Here is a 13,090-nt window from a genome sequence, read left to right on the forward strand (position 1 = left end):
CATCTACAACAAATCCACGCGTGTTTTATAAACAACAAAAGTTTATATATAGATAGCTTAACAGTGACAGAAAACAAAAGAAATGAAAATTTCTCAACACGGCTTGCTAATTTCAAAATAATTATATACTTAGATTATTTCAGTTTGGATATGGGTCACAAATATTGTCTTTAAGAATATTTAACATATAAATTATCCTAACATACCATAAAATAGAGGCGAAGCCTCAACTGTATTTAGTGTAAACTTCAAAAATACATCAAAAATACACAATAAAAGTAAAAACTGCAGTAGCAAAAAATGCGAGTCAGAGCAAGAGTTCGATAAAGAATCTGTTCTCAGTTTAGCAATAGGACTCGAATACGTTTTTAATACAACCTACTTTAAATTATACACAAATGACGTAAGCTTCATGGGGAAATAAAGTTGCGAGATAAGTAAACAAAGAACACGCGTTTGAAACGACAGAACTAATATAAGAATATATTTCGACAAAGCCGATTCCAGATTCTATTCTCATTATCGACAAGTCTAGCCTCTCAAAATCTACTAGTCATTAGTCTACTTCTTGCAAAATGATTCGCAGAATTGCGTTCGGGGAAGATTCTAAAACCATTTCTCACTCTTGTTCCGCTTGTTAACTAACCAACAAGTTTCTTCATATGTTATCCGCACTAAAGTGAATTCTTGTCTTCTCACTCTCTCTCTCCGGCAGCAGTCTGAAACTTTAAACCCTGCCCGGCCTTCGATGACATGCCGACACTTCCCAGAGGTTACGTACTATATCGTCGGAGTCGGGTCGTTAGGGCCACGCACGGCTAGAAAGTAATCGGTTCCAAACAGTGACATTTCTCCGCTTAATTTCTGTGTTAAAGAATAGAAACTCTCTGACCTGAGAGAGTCCGGTGTCTCTAATCTAGGGTGAGCGAGAGTCTAGTTTATTTTTTAAGCTTGGATTACAAGGCCGTTTCGTTCCAGTGTTTGTTTGAATCTTGATTCGTTGGATTGTAGAAAAGATTAACATTTCTGCCGTTTTCTAGGTCAGACCCATACACTGTTCTCAAGGCTATCCTTGACGCTATCGTTGTCGTGATAGGCTACACAAAGGGAAAATTTCACCATAATTTTAGGTCGATAATGTGGTCTTTAAAACTTACATAATCGCATTATGAGTCAAAATATATGACAGATGCTGCCATGTTAATGTGCTGCTATTATGAGTCAAAATATATGACAGATGCTGCCATGTTAATGTGCTGCTATTATGAGTCAAAATATATGACAGATGCTGCCTTGTTAATGTGCTGCTATGTTTCTTTATTACATTTACAAAAATAAGTTAAAGAATGAGAAATTTGCTACGGTTTTGATATTGCTACTTGGTTTCTACTGTATATTTATAAAGAAAGAAATTAAACGTTACGACAATTGCCAGGATGCTAATGTCGCTGCTAAGGTTCTTCTGCATATTTATAAAGAGGAAAATAAATTACAAAATTCTTGACCTGGCTCTAGTTACCTACTGATTCTTAAACATCTAAGTTATGCCTTGATGCTAATATAAAAATAAGTTATTCAATAGAAGAAAATAAACAGTAAGTATTTACAGGAAGAAAATATATTAAAAACAAACAGAAAGATTTAAGAGCAGGATAATAATGGTTTTTTTTCTATCACAACTGATCATTTTCAAAGTAACCATAACTTCGATGGGTCACTCGTAGAAAGGAAAAAGAAAAAGAGAGACGCCATGCTGCTCATCTAGACAAAGCGGTATTATAATTGTCATGCCACCAACACTTAAAATGTATTGAGGCAGTTTGACTATCTACCACGTGGTTTATCTCAACGAAATCGTTTAGCATAGTATACGTACAGTGATTATATCGCCTCCTGACTTTGTACACACCATACCCATCGGCACGCTGCTGAGAGGTAGGGGTCACCAGTCGCCGGGGATGAAGAAGAGTGTTGGAAGATGGGTGGGGAAGATATGCCAGACAAGGGCCACCCACAACCACCAAACAGGGTGATCGTTTTAAAGGAAGAAGAGATACTGGCATGTGGAGGAGGAGGTGCTATGAGAAAAGCTAATTCTCATTACAAAAGGCAAGTGTAACTAAATGTATTAAAACTTTGATATTGTTTGTTTTTAGACAGGCCCGCGGAAGAGGTACATCCGCCTTTTCTAAAGACTGAACATAAAAATCTGATATTATTTAATTTCTTTACCTACATTTTACGTTTGTCAAAAATGTATATATACTTCTCATGAAGCTAGATTATTTATTATGTATATTTTGACGGTTTAAATTGGTTGAATTCTATCCTACATATTAGCTCAAGATACTACTAGCATCTCATTCCTCTCATGATTATCCAATGAAAATACGGCTATATAGAAAATAGAAACTTGTAGAAATAAGTTTGCACGTTATCAGATGAATAGCCAGTTTATAAGTAAACTATTTTATCATAAGGTATTTAAGTCATTAAAAAAAAAAAACATTTATAATGGTTTAGAAGAAAAATGTACTAATAAGTTCGTGAATATACGAAACTAATGACTAGTCGTAAAGAATCATTGAAGTGCAGTTAATCTACGGATTATGCTTTAAAAAAAATAACAGTCTGCTTTTATAGGAATAACACTGGAAGTAATAAACCGGCAAGGTTTAAACACGTACTGTTTTGTGAGGATACGCAGCCCATTCAAGCCAAATCTCTACTAGGATATCTTTATGTTTATTATAGAACGTACATTCTGTGTTTATCAAGTAAGACTTGTCAAGATAATGGAACTTGTCAGATAACTGACACAACTAATATATACCCACTTACCACTTCTACTGTTGTACCGACACCAAGGTGAGAGGAAGGCTGGTTGTGTTTCTTTGAAGCTATAATATCTCTGCAATATTCTAGTGACTCGAGTTTTTATGAGGCTGAGCCAATAGCTCATCTAATTTTGAGTTAATAATTCACCTGAGGTTCTTTGAAGTCAACGTAGTGATTCATTTAGAATAATGTGAATTTAGAATATTATCTGAGTGTCTATGATATTAAATTAGTATCTTATTTTAATTTTTGTAAAAGCAAATGAGTAACTCACCTGAGTTTCTGTTAGACTAAGACTCTGAGCTAACTGTTTCCTCTCGGTTCCTACTACGTAATGGTTCTTTTCAAATGAATGTTCTAACTTCAGAAGCTGGGCAGGAGAAAATGCGGTTCGGATTCTCTTCGGTTTTCTGAACGGATGAAGTAGAAATCCAGGAACATCCGGAACTGCGAATATGAGGATCAAACACTTAACACACAATCGGTTAAACGTTCTTTATGTCGCATTCTTTATATTTAGTTAATATTTAACTTTATTATGAGAGCACATTTTTAGGGTAAATATACATATTCTTACCATAGTGCTTTAAATGCTTATATAGAACTTTGTTAGATATAATTTATCTTCAGGTTTAAGTAACCACAGAGTAAATCTAGTAGCCCATATTTTATAATCGTTGTTTGAGTTGCTTATCTTATCCTCTCCATAGCTAACAATCAAACCGAGAAATAAATGAAACTGTGTGGTTTTTCAGTTTCTCTAAATATCTGCAAAACTGGCAATTTTAGGAATTACTATTGCAAATACAAAGTGAGGGAGATTATAATCACACGTATCATCGCACTGTATTTAATTATAATCACACTTATATCATCACGCTGTATTTAATTATAATCACACTTATTATCACACTTTATTTAATTATAATCACACTTATCATCGCACTGTATTTAATTATAATCACACTTATCATCACGCTGTATTTAACTATAATCACACTTATCATCGCACTGTATTTAATTATAATCACACTTATCATCACGCTGTATTTAACTATAATCACACTTATCATCGCACTGTATTTAATTATAATCACACTTATCATCACGCTGTATTTAATTATAATCACACTTATTATCACACTTTATTTAATTATAATCACACTTATCATCGCACTGTATTTAATTATAATCACACTGTATTTAAAATCAAATATTTCCAAACATTCATCGATGTATTTTTTATTTGTTTGTTTTGAAGCAAAGCCACATCGGCTTTGTGTCCACTACGTGGAATAGAACCCCGGATTTTAGCGTTGTAAGTCCATAAACTTACCGATGTCTCACCGGAGGACTGTTTTTAGTCGTTTTATTTATGCAGTTTCTAGTTTCAGAAATATCATCAGGCTTACATTGTTGATAAATATTTACTTATTGTATGGTGTTAATAAAACAATTCCTATCCGTCAACCTACGCATCACTTATAGTTCTATTGCATATATGTGTATATCATATATATATATATATACTCACACACATATACTGTGAGCATGATTTTCCATTTTTTTTTTAAACTCTGGCCTATAACTAGCTCGCTGTTTCTTACATGCTGAAGAAATAAATACTGAATATGAGTTTAGAATGACTCGAGGTGTTTGCTGTAAAATCTGTTAATTTTTACTTGAGGTCTGGAGAGTGGTCCAGGGTATTAAGGTTAGTGGTTCAGAAAGTCAAGGATCTTATATGAAATGTAGATATAAGGGCGGAAAATCAAAGATTTGTGCTAAGCCACATGTGAACCACAAAATCAGGACTTCTACAGTATGATAACAGGAAACTTTTCTTTTATTATTTTGCACTACGCGCTTCAGTTCTCTTAGATCGAATGTGGCCTAAAGATTAGTGTGTCGGGCTGCTGATCGAGGAACCCAAGGTATGAGGCATGATGCCCCAGAACACGCTCCTCACTTTCAGCTGTGGATGCGTTCAAAATTAACAGTCAATCATGCTATTTCCTTCAAACAACCGGACAAATCTCTTGCGACGACGAGTACTGCTGGTCGACTGCTTTCCTTCTAGTCAGTAATTCAAACTTAGGAACGGCTTATTCTGAGCTCTAGGGGTCATTAACTTAGCCATTTAACACATGTGTCGTATACGTTGCTGTTCTGGTTGAATTTTTCAATTTTAGTCTCGTTAATTACAATACATTAATTATAAATTTTTCCCAATACATGCTCTGTGACTTTTTGTAATGCCACTTAAAACTAACGAAAGTAATCCCCAAATATAAATAGAACTCAGTTTAAAAAATATGAAAAATAAAACAAATACAGAATACACTTTATTAACCTTGTATAAGGCTATTTGTGTAACTCATAAATATTTATTACTCGTTCAATCATTAAATGTTTAGATTTTGCTATGTTTAAAAAAAGTCAACTTGTCTATCGCTGATGATCCCTGCTTGTACTAGATGTAAATCAAATTCATAGAATGTTGTATCTTCTTTTCTAAATATATACACACGCGACTACAGATAAACATAGAAAAAAAATATATATAGTGCCCATCTCACCGCATAAGGGTGTAGGGTAAAAACACACTTGAAAATTAGGTGGCTAATGTGGATTTAAGAATTTCATAGACATGCTAAAAGGCTGTAGTGTCTTTATTAGACCTATTGAACACAAATAATGACAGCATTCGTGTTACAAGGTCTACTTCATTAAATACTTCTCTTTCATCTCTTTTTAAGCAGACAGTCAGCAGAGATTGGAGAGGAGAAGCTAGTTTCTCATCAATCTAAGGATTCAGAGTTCGCGTCTCATTGGCGCAAAAATAAGCTCTGCAAATGAGCTATAAGAGTGATGGTCCAAATCAAAAATATAGGGTTGATGGTGAGTGCTGTAGTCTAGTTACATTCCCCTGCTTTATCAGTTCAAAGCTATGAGCAGATAACCCTTATGTAGCTTTACACGAAATTTATCAAACAAACAAGTTTCTTCTCAAGGTTCGTGACTCAGCGGTCTCGGTATTGTCTTAGAATTTGTAAAGATAATGTGATCTGAAAATCTCCAAGACATGTAATATTGATGATATTCATATTTCAGTTCCCTAAAATGTACAACCACAATAAAAGAACTGTAGTGTAAAAACACCTATTAATATCAGTGACTTTGAACCTCTGCTTGATCAGCGAACGAAAATTAAAAGTCAACTGACACATTAGGTTTATATACATGTATATGTGATTAAACATTTATCATTACTAACAAAATAGCATTTGGATAGAAAGCAGTTTACAAAAGTTTAGCGTGTAAAGGACTAGTTTATTATAATTAGATTGTGTTAGGGATTTTTTTCTTTTTTTAAAACTTTTAATGATCTAAACTGACATGAACCGCCCTGTCCAGACCTAGTTATTGTGTTGCTCAGCGAACCGTTTGAATTATTATTTTACAAGAAATGACAGTTGTATGTCTTGTTAACATTTGCTGTTCTTCAAAGACATGTGGCTTTTTGGGAATATAAGCTCATCAACGACAGAATCATTACTTTTTTCCGCTATTGTTTTGGGCTACTTGTTTCTTACATCCAGCACGTGACTTCATTACTCCAACTCTCTAGTTTAACAGCAAATAGATATGTGTGTGTGTGTATGTTATAAGTTTTATTACTTAGCATATTTTAATTGCGAATAGCTAGGAGTTTAATGACAGTAAAAGTAAGTGTAAAGTCTGTATGTCTGTTAGCGAACAGAACCCTAGAAATAGAAGTGATATACAACTTTTTTATCATTAACCAATTAAAACCATCTGGTTCGAAAGTTTTTATTGCCTGCTGTCTTTAAAAGAATCAGATGTTAACTATGATAACCAGTAAATTATTCCTGTCAAAAACTTAACAAGGCGTTATAAACAACATATAAAAAAAAGGCTTTAACATTGTTAGAAATACTATGAACTGTTACAAATTTCATAAACACTGGCGACAGGACGACTTAATGTCGTTACTTTTATGATAAAGCGAAGCATCCGTCTGAAGAAATCTTCCTAATAGACACTTGGACGTAAATTTTGTTTTTTAATTAGATACTGAATCCTTGATGCTCATTGTTAGCTTAAAAATTGTAAAATTTAAACTTGACATACTGCCCCCCAGTGACACAGCGGTATGTCTGCGGACTTACAATGCTAGAAACCGGGTTTCGATACCCGTGGTGGGCAGAGCACAGATAGCCCTTGTGCAGCTTTGTGCATTATTAAAAACACACAAACACACACTTGACATACTAAATGACAAAAACTTTTATAAATATTTTGTCTCCTTTACCTTAATGAAAACTGTTCTAAAGAAGTCTTTTTTTTTTCTCTTTAAAATTAATTTTTTTTTTGTAGGAAGTGCAAAACTTCTTTATTTCTGCTTTTATCAATATTAATTATTAATTAATTCAAACCTATTAACAAACGCAAGAATTTCGAGGCACGTTCGGATTTGTGCTTTGAATTGTACAATAGAACGAACCACTATCCGAAAATTAGTTTTCAACGTTTCACCAACAATAAACATTTACAGTCCGGGTTAGTAGAATATAACGTGTTAGTGAATATAAATTAACAGTTAAAACACTCTATGGGATTTTGTTCAGTATACGAAGAATGTTGAAACTGTGATTTTGATAATGGAATTAATCTTACAGAGGGTGCTTTAGTGCAGATTATTTGTTTGTTTTGTACAATGAGCTAGCTATCTGCACTGTGTCCAGTGTGGAGATCAAGCTCTCCGGAAATTTAACATTGTACCAATGAGTAAACATCAGTTTTCTCTGTGGCCAGTTTAGATATATTCATTTCCTTATATTACTAGGGTTTCACAGTTAAGATATTTAAATAAACTAGCATTACTTTCTTTTAATTTTAGTTAACTGGAAAAAGTTTGTTCACTGTTTTCTTATCATTTAAAGTCAACACCGAACAAGTGTGCATATTTACGCTGTCCGTCGCTTTCTAAGCTAAAAGATAACCCGCTTATCTAATGTTAACAACTGCTGTCTGGATTTATTTTTATAAAACAAATTAAGCATATATATTTGTATCATGTGAAAGATTAATTCATTATGGTCATTAAAGTTTACCAACAAACATTTGTGGAAGATATTTTGTTTTTTATATATATGTTCTTGTTTACGTCAAGTGTTTTTTATATATATGTTCTTGTTTACGTCAAGTGTTTTATTATATATATGGTCTTGTTTACGTCAAGTGTTTTTATATATATGTTCTTGTTTACGTCAAGTGTTTTTCATATATATGGTCTTGTTTACGTCAAGTGTTTTTCATATATATGGTCTTGTTTACTTCAAGTGTTTTTTATATATATGTTCTTGTTTACGTCAAGTGTTTTTTATATATATCGTCTTGTTTACATCAAGTGTTTTTTATATATATGGTCTTGTTTACGTCAAGTGTGCTTTTTTTTCAATTCAACATTTATATTGTGATTACGATATTTACCACAACTTTCAAAAATAAAATTAATAAATAAACCAAATTAACAAAAGAGCTACTACATTTGTAAAAGAGAAAAAAAAATAGTGTGAACTTTATGCGTGTCCTATGATTGCACTTAAATACAAAATGTATGTAAATTGACCTCCATTAGTAATGTTTTCTATCATTATCTTCACCTGGGCAAGGTTTCATAGAGTGGAGAACGGCACATTAACACCTTCAGTAATGCATAATGTAAACCGGAACTGGTTTCATTGAAATCGGTTTAAATACATGCTACACGCACTAGCAACAGATGATGTGTTTTAGATGTTTGTGTGACGTTGATAGCGATAAAAAGTGTTGTTAGGTAATTGTAAAAGCACTTTCTCAAAAACGCTCCATTTATTTTTTGACCTTCAATTGAAGATAAACTTCACATAACACAATCGTAATGCACGCTCACACAAGTATTTCTTTTTATGTAATGACTTTAAGATATACCCGATAAGAACTAAAGCTGTTATAAAACATTACATAAAGATGTTAACCACAAATAAGATGTAACAAAACGGGTTACGCACCAATGATCTCCACAAAAGAAGCTATTTAGATATGGGTTATACAATAGCGGTAAACACAGCGTAAGATGTAACAAAACGGGTTACGCACCAATGATATCCACAAAATAAGCTATAAAGATATGGGTTATACAATAGCGGTAAACACAGCGTAAGATGTAATAGAATAGGTTACACGCTAATGGTAACCACAAAATAAGCTATAAAGACATGGGTTATACACTAGCGATAAACACAGTGTAAGCTGTAACAAAATAGGTTACACACACTAATGGTAACTCTTTTATAAACTATAATGCACGGGATTTACACTATAATGATAATCACATTATACATTCTTGTTACAAACTAATAGCAAGCTTAACATGGGATGTAATGGCACATATTAAATGCTAATTGTAACGGTAACGTAATACTATCTAAAAAGGTAATAAGTATTCACTTTCAAATTCATTAGTGTAAAATATCAGCTTAAATAACATGCTGAGTACTGGAGTAACTTAAATTACTATTCAATTTCTGAAGTTTATTGCTCTCAAAAGTATCTTGATTTAGTTTAATATAACTGGGTGGCTCCCCAGTGGATCAGCGGAAATTTACCGACTTACAACGCTCAAATTCGATGTTCGATTCTCCGTGGTGACAGAGCGAAGATAGCTCATTACGTAGCATTGCACTAAAAATAAAATAGAAAAAGCAAACAATTAACTTTGAAGACATAGAGGAAAATTGTGATTCTAAGACGGAAACGAATAATTATTATATAATTATAGGTGTAGTTAATTGCACGATAGCACATTTGATTACGTCTTAGTTTAGTATTATGATGTTGTTGTTTTAGCAGGCCTTTCAGGACGTACAATTTCCCAAAGTTAACATTATGGGTGGATGAATGAAAATAATATTTACATACAAATCCATTTAAAATTGCAAAATATGTAGCAATATCCAGAAAGATGCTACTTTAAAAATTAGCAAAAAGGTATATTCTTTAACTAACCATGTCATTTAAGTGCCAAATTTAAAGCTGACCATGTCTTCCACCATTTCGCTACCTACCAGAATTGTTATTTTAATATTTTGGTATAAAAACAAAAGAAGCTAAAAGCTAAAGAGCGAACCGATGTAGAAGTTAGGTCCAGAGACTACACTTTGGCTGCCGGCTGTTTGTACTTGTCAGAACGATTCATTTTTGTGAAATTGACTGGAAACTCTTATTACATTTTTCAAGGATAGAGGAGACGATATAGCTGAAAGACAAACAAACCCCATTAGCGCACAGAGACAGTGTTGTAGTTAAGAACTGAAGGAAGAAACGAGTTTCTCAGTAATCAAATTATTTCATGAAAAACTGGAAATTTGTAATTATGAGCTATTTACGTGTACTTTAAGACCACCATTCAAAAAAACTGTAATTATATTTTTGCTCATAATAGTAATAATAGGTATTTTCCAACGACTTAGTGATTTATGATTTTCTAGACAGTAAACAATTATCCTCGAGGCTAAAGTGACTTTAATGAACTGTTCCCACTAGATAATTTACATTTAGTGAGAAAGGTTAATACCCTGAAGCATTTTAAGTATTCAAGAAAATATATTTCACGAACTCTTATTTCAACAGGAGGAGACACGTTAGGCGTGTTTCCCATTTCCATGTCCCTCTAACAAGTTGAACCGGCTATAAAAATGTCGACAAGCAAGTTTAGCCCCTTTGACCTATAACCTTGGATTTTCTAAACTATGGACAACCCTCGATTGGACTTAGTGAGAGGTCCCCTGGGCTAGTAGAGCACGACCCTATTCAAGTCACGTGGTTATACACTAAGCTGGATACTTTATATCTGTCGGTGGTTTTTAACGTTACAGTTAATGACTGTTTTTCGGTTCGTTAACAGTTTCCCGCTAGAATGGCTTAGTTTATATGCCCTCGTTACTTTTCACACCTGCTGCGGCCGGAAAACACAGCTTGAAGACGACGTTTTGGGAACCACTCCTATACAGATAGCGTACTTATCTATGCTATATTAGCTTAAGAAGCTAAATACTTGAATTTAGATTTAGCTTTACTTCCATCATCATGAAAACTACCACAAACTGATCAGAAAACTAAACATTAGGCTACATTTTAAATGAGCCCTCATCTTACCCTCGAACACAAACCTCCTTATCTTTGAATATCATATTAGAATAACCGACCTCTACACAAATATCCTGCAGTCTTTCATCGATATATTGCATCATTCAACTGAATTCTACATATTATGTGTCGTATATATATTATGCAACAAGCCTCAACATCCCGTATTCCATAGACTAACATCGATATGTTACATCGTACAGTTACCACAACATTCCATATCCTCCACGTACATGTAACACCGTACAATTATCATAACATCTTATATCCTACATGTACATATAACATTCTACAGTTATCACAACATCCTATATCCTACATGTACATATTACATCGTAGTTACCACAACATCCCATATCCTACATGTGCATATAACATCGTATAGTTACCACAACGTCCTATGTCCTACATGTACATATAACATTGTACAGTTACCACAACATCCCATATCCTACATGTGCATATAACATTGTACAGTTACCAAAACATCCCATATCCTACATGTGCATATTATATCGTAGTTACCAAAACATCCCATATCCTTCATGTACATATTAAATCGTACAGTTACCACAACATCCCATATCCTACATGTGCATATAACATTGTACAGTTACCACAACATCCCATATCCTACATGTGCATATTATATCGTATAGTTACCACAACGTCCTATGTCCTACATGTACATATAACATTGTACAATTACCACAACATCCCATATCCTACATGTGCATATAACATTGTACAGTTACCACAACATCCCATATCCTACATGTGCATATTATATCGTAGTTACCACAACATCCCATATCCTTCATGTACATATTAAACCGTACAGTTACCACAACATCCTATATCCTACATGTACATATTACATCGTAGTTACCATGACACCCCATATCCTACATGTACATAATACATCGTAGTTACCACAACATACTATATCTTACATGTACATATAACATCGTACAGTTACCAAAAAATCTCATATCCTGCATGTACATATTACATCGTAGTTACCACAACATCCCATATCCTACATGTATATATAACAACGTACAGTTACTACAACATCCCATATCCTACATGTTATATAACAATGTATAGTTACTACAACATCCTATATCCTACATGTACATATAACATCGTACAGCTGCCACAACATCTTATATCTTACAGACTGTGCTTTGCAATTCTTATTATAAATTTCATTATTTTATGTATAAGGATAATACGTATATTTTACGTCACATAACTAACCCCTACACCCTTAAAATATAGCATTTCATGTTTTTCTCTTTATGTGAAAAAAGTGAATAACATTATATGTGTATATATATATATATACAAAAAATCTGCAGCATAATGACCCTTTAAAAGTTTCTTAAAATCCACGAATCTCACTGGCTGTACCAATAATTGTGTTGATAAAAGTAGTAAAAACAATAACAATTTGGTTATGGCTTGTGATTATGTCACCAAACACTGGACCTAGGCCCTAGGGAGTTTGGCGGGCAGTTCTAATCTGGCTTTGTGTAAAGCTGCTATACAACCTTATCCTTGTACTAGAGGTGTTTAAAAGAGTAGTTATTAGATCAGCTCCGGCTAGAAAGAGTAGGCGTGGGATCTGAAACTTGTATTGCGAATTTATGTTAACACTGGAAGTAGGGCCACAAAGCAACGAAAGTCTGCTTCTATTCCATAAATGTTACACATCTGTGTTATGCATAACTTCGTAACCATACCGGCTATGGGGAATCAGTCGTTTCTTTCAACGATTTCTATAGTATGCTAGTACTGTTATACAGGGTGTCCGAAAAGTCTGGAACCATAGGTGATTTCCAGCTTTTCATAATTTAAGATACGTGAGTGGTTACGGCTCTGTCAAAGCATGAAGAAGTCGAGTTAATCTTGTTATGTGGCAGAAAAGATTGGTCCCAGCGAAAGGCTGCTGCCGAATTTAATACACGCCATCCAGAAAGAGAGAGAGAAATAATACTCACAGTGCTGTTGGGAAGTTGTTAGCTAACTTTAA

The 13,090-nt window shown here is 33.7% G+C and overlaps 1 protein-coding gene across 1 annotated transcript in view; it reads right to left on the reverse strand.

Annotated features, from left to right (window-relative positions):
• LOC106459570 (homeobox protein EMX1-like) overlaps positions 1-13,090 on the reverse strand; it is a gene marked incomplete at its 3' end in the record, with an annotated part of 22,491 nt that overhangs the window by 4,571 nt on the left and 4,830 nt on the right. The window contains exon 2 of the mRNA XM_013919196.1: positions 3,113-3,285. Coding sequence (XP_013774650.1) covers positions 3,113-3,285 — 173 coding nt within the window. The remainder of the gene's footprint in view (positions 1-3,112; positions 3,286-13,090) is intronic.

This window comes from Limulus polyphemus, unplaced genomic scaffold, assembly GCF_000517525.1.
Source record: "Limulus polyphemus unplaced genomic scaffold, Limulus_polyphemus-2.1.2 Scaffold630, whole genome shotgun sequence".
Lineage (NCBI taxonomy): Eukaryota > Metazoa > Arthropoda > Merostomata > Xiphosura > Limulidae > Limulus > Limulus polyphemus.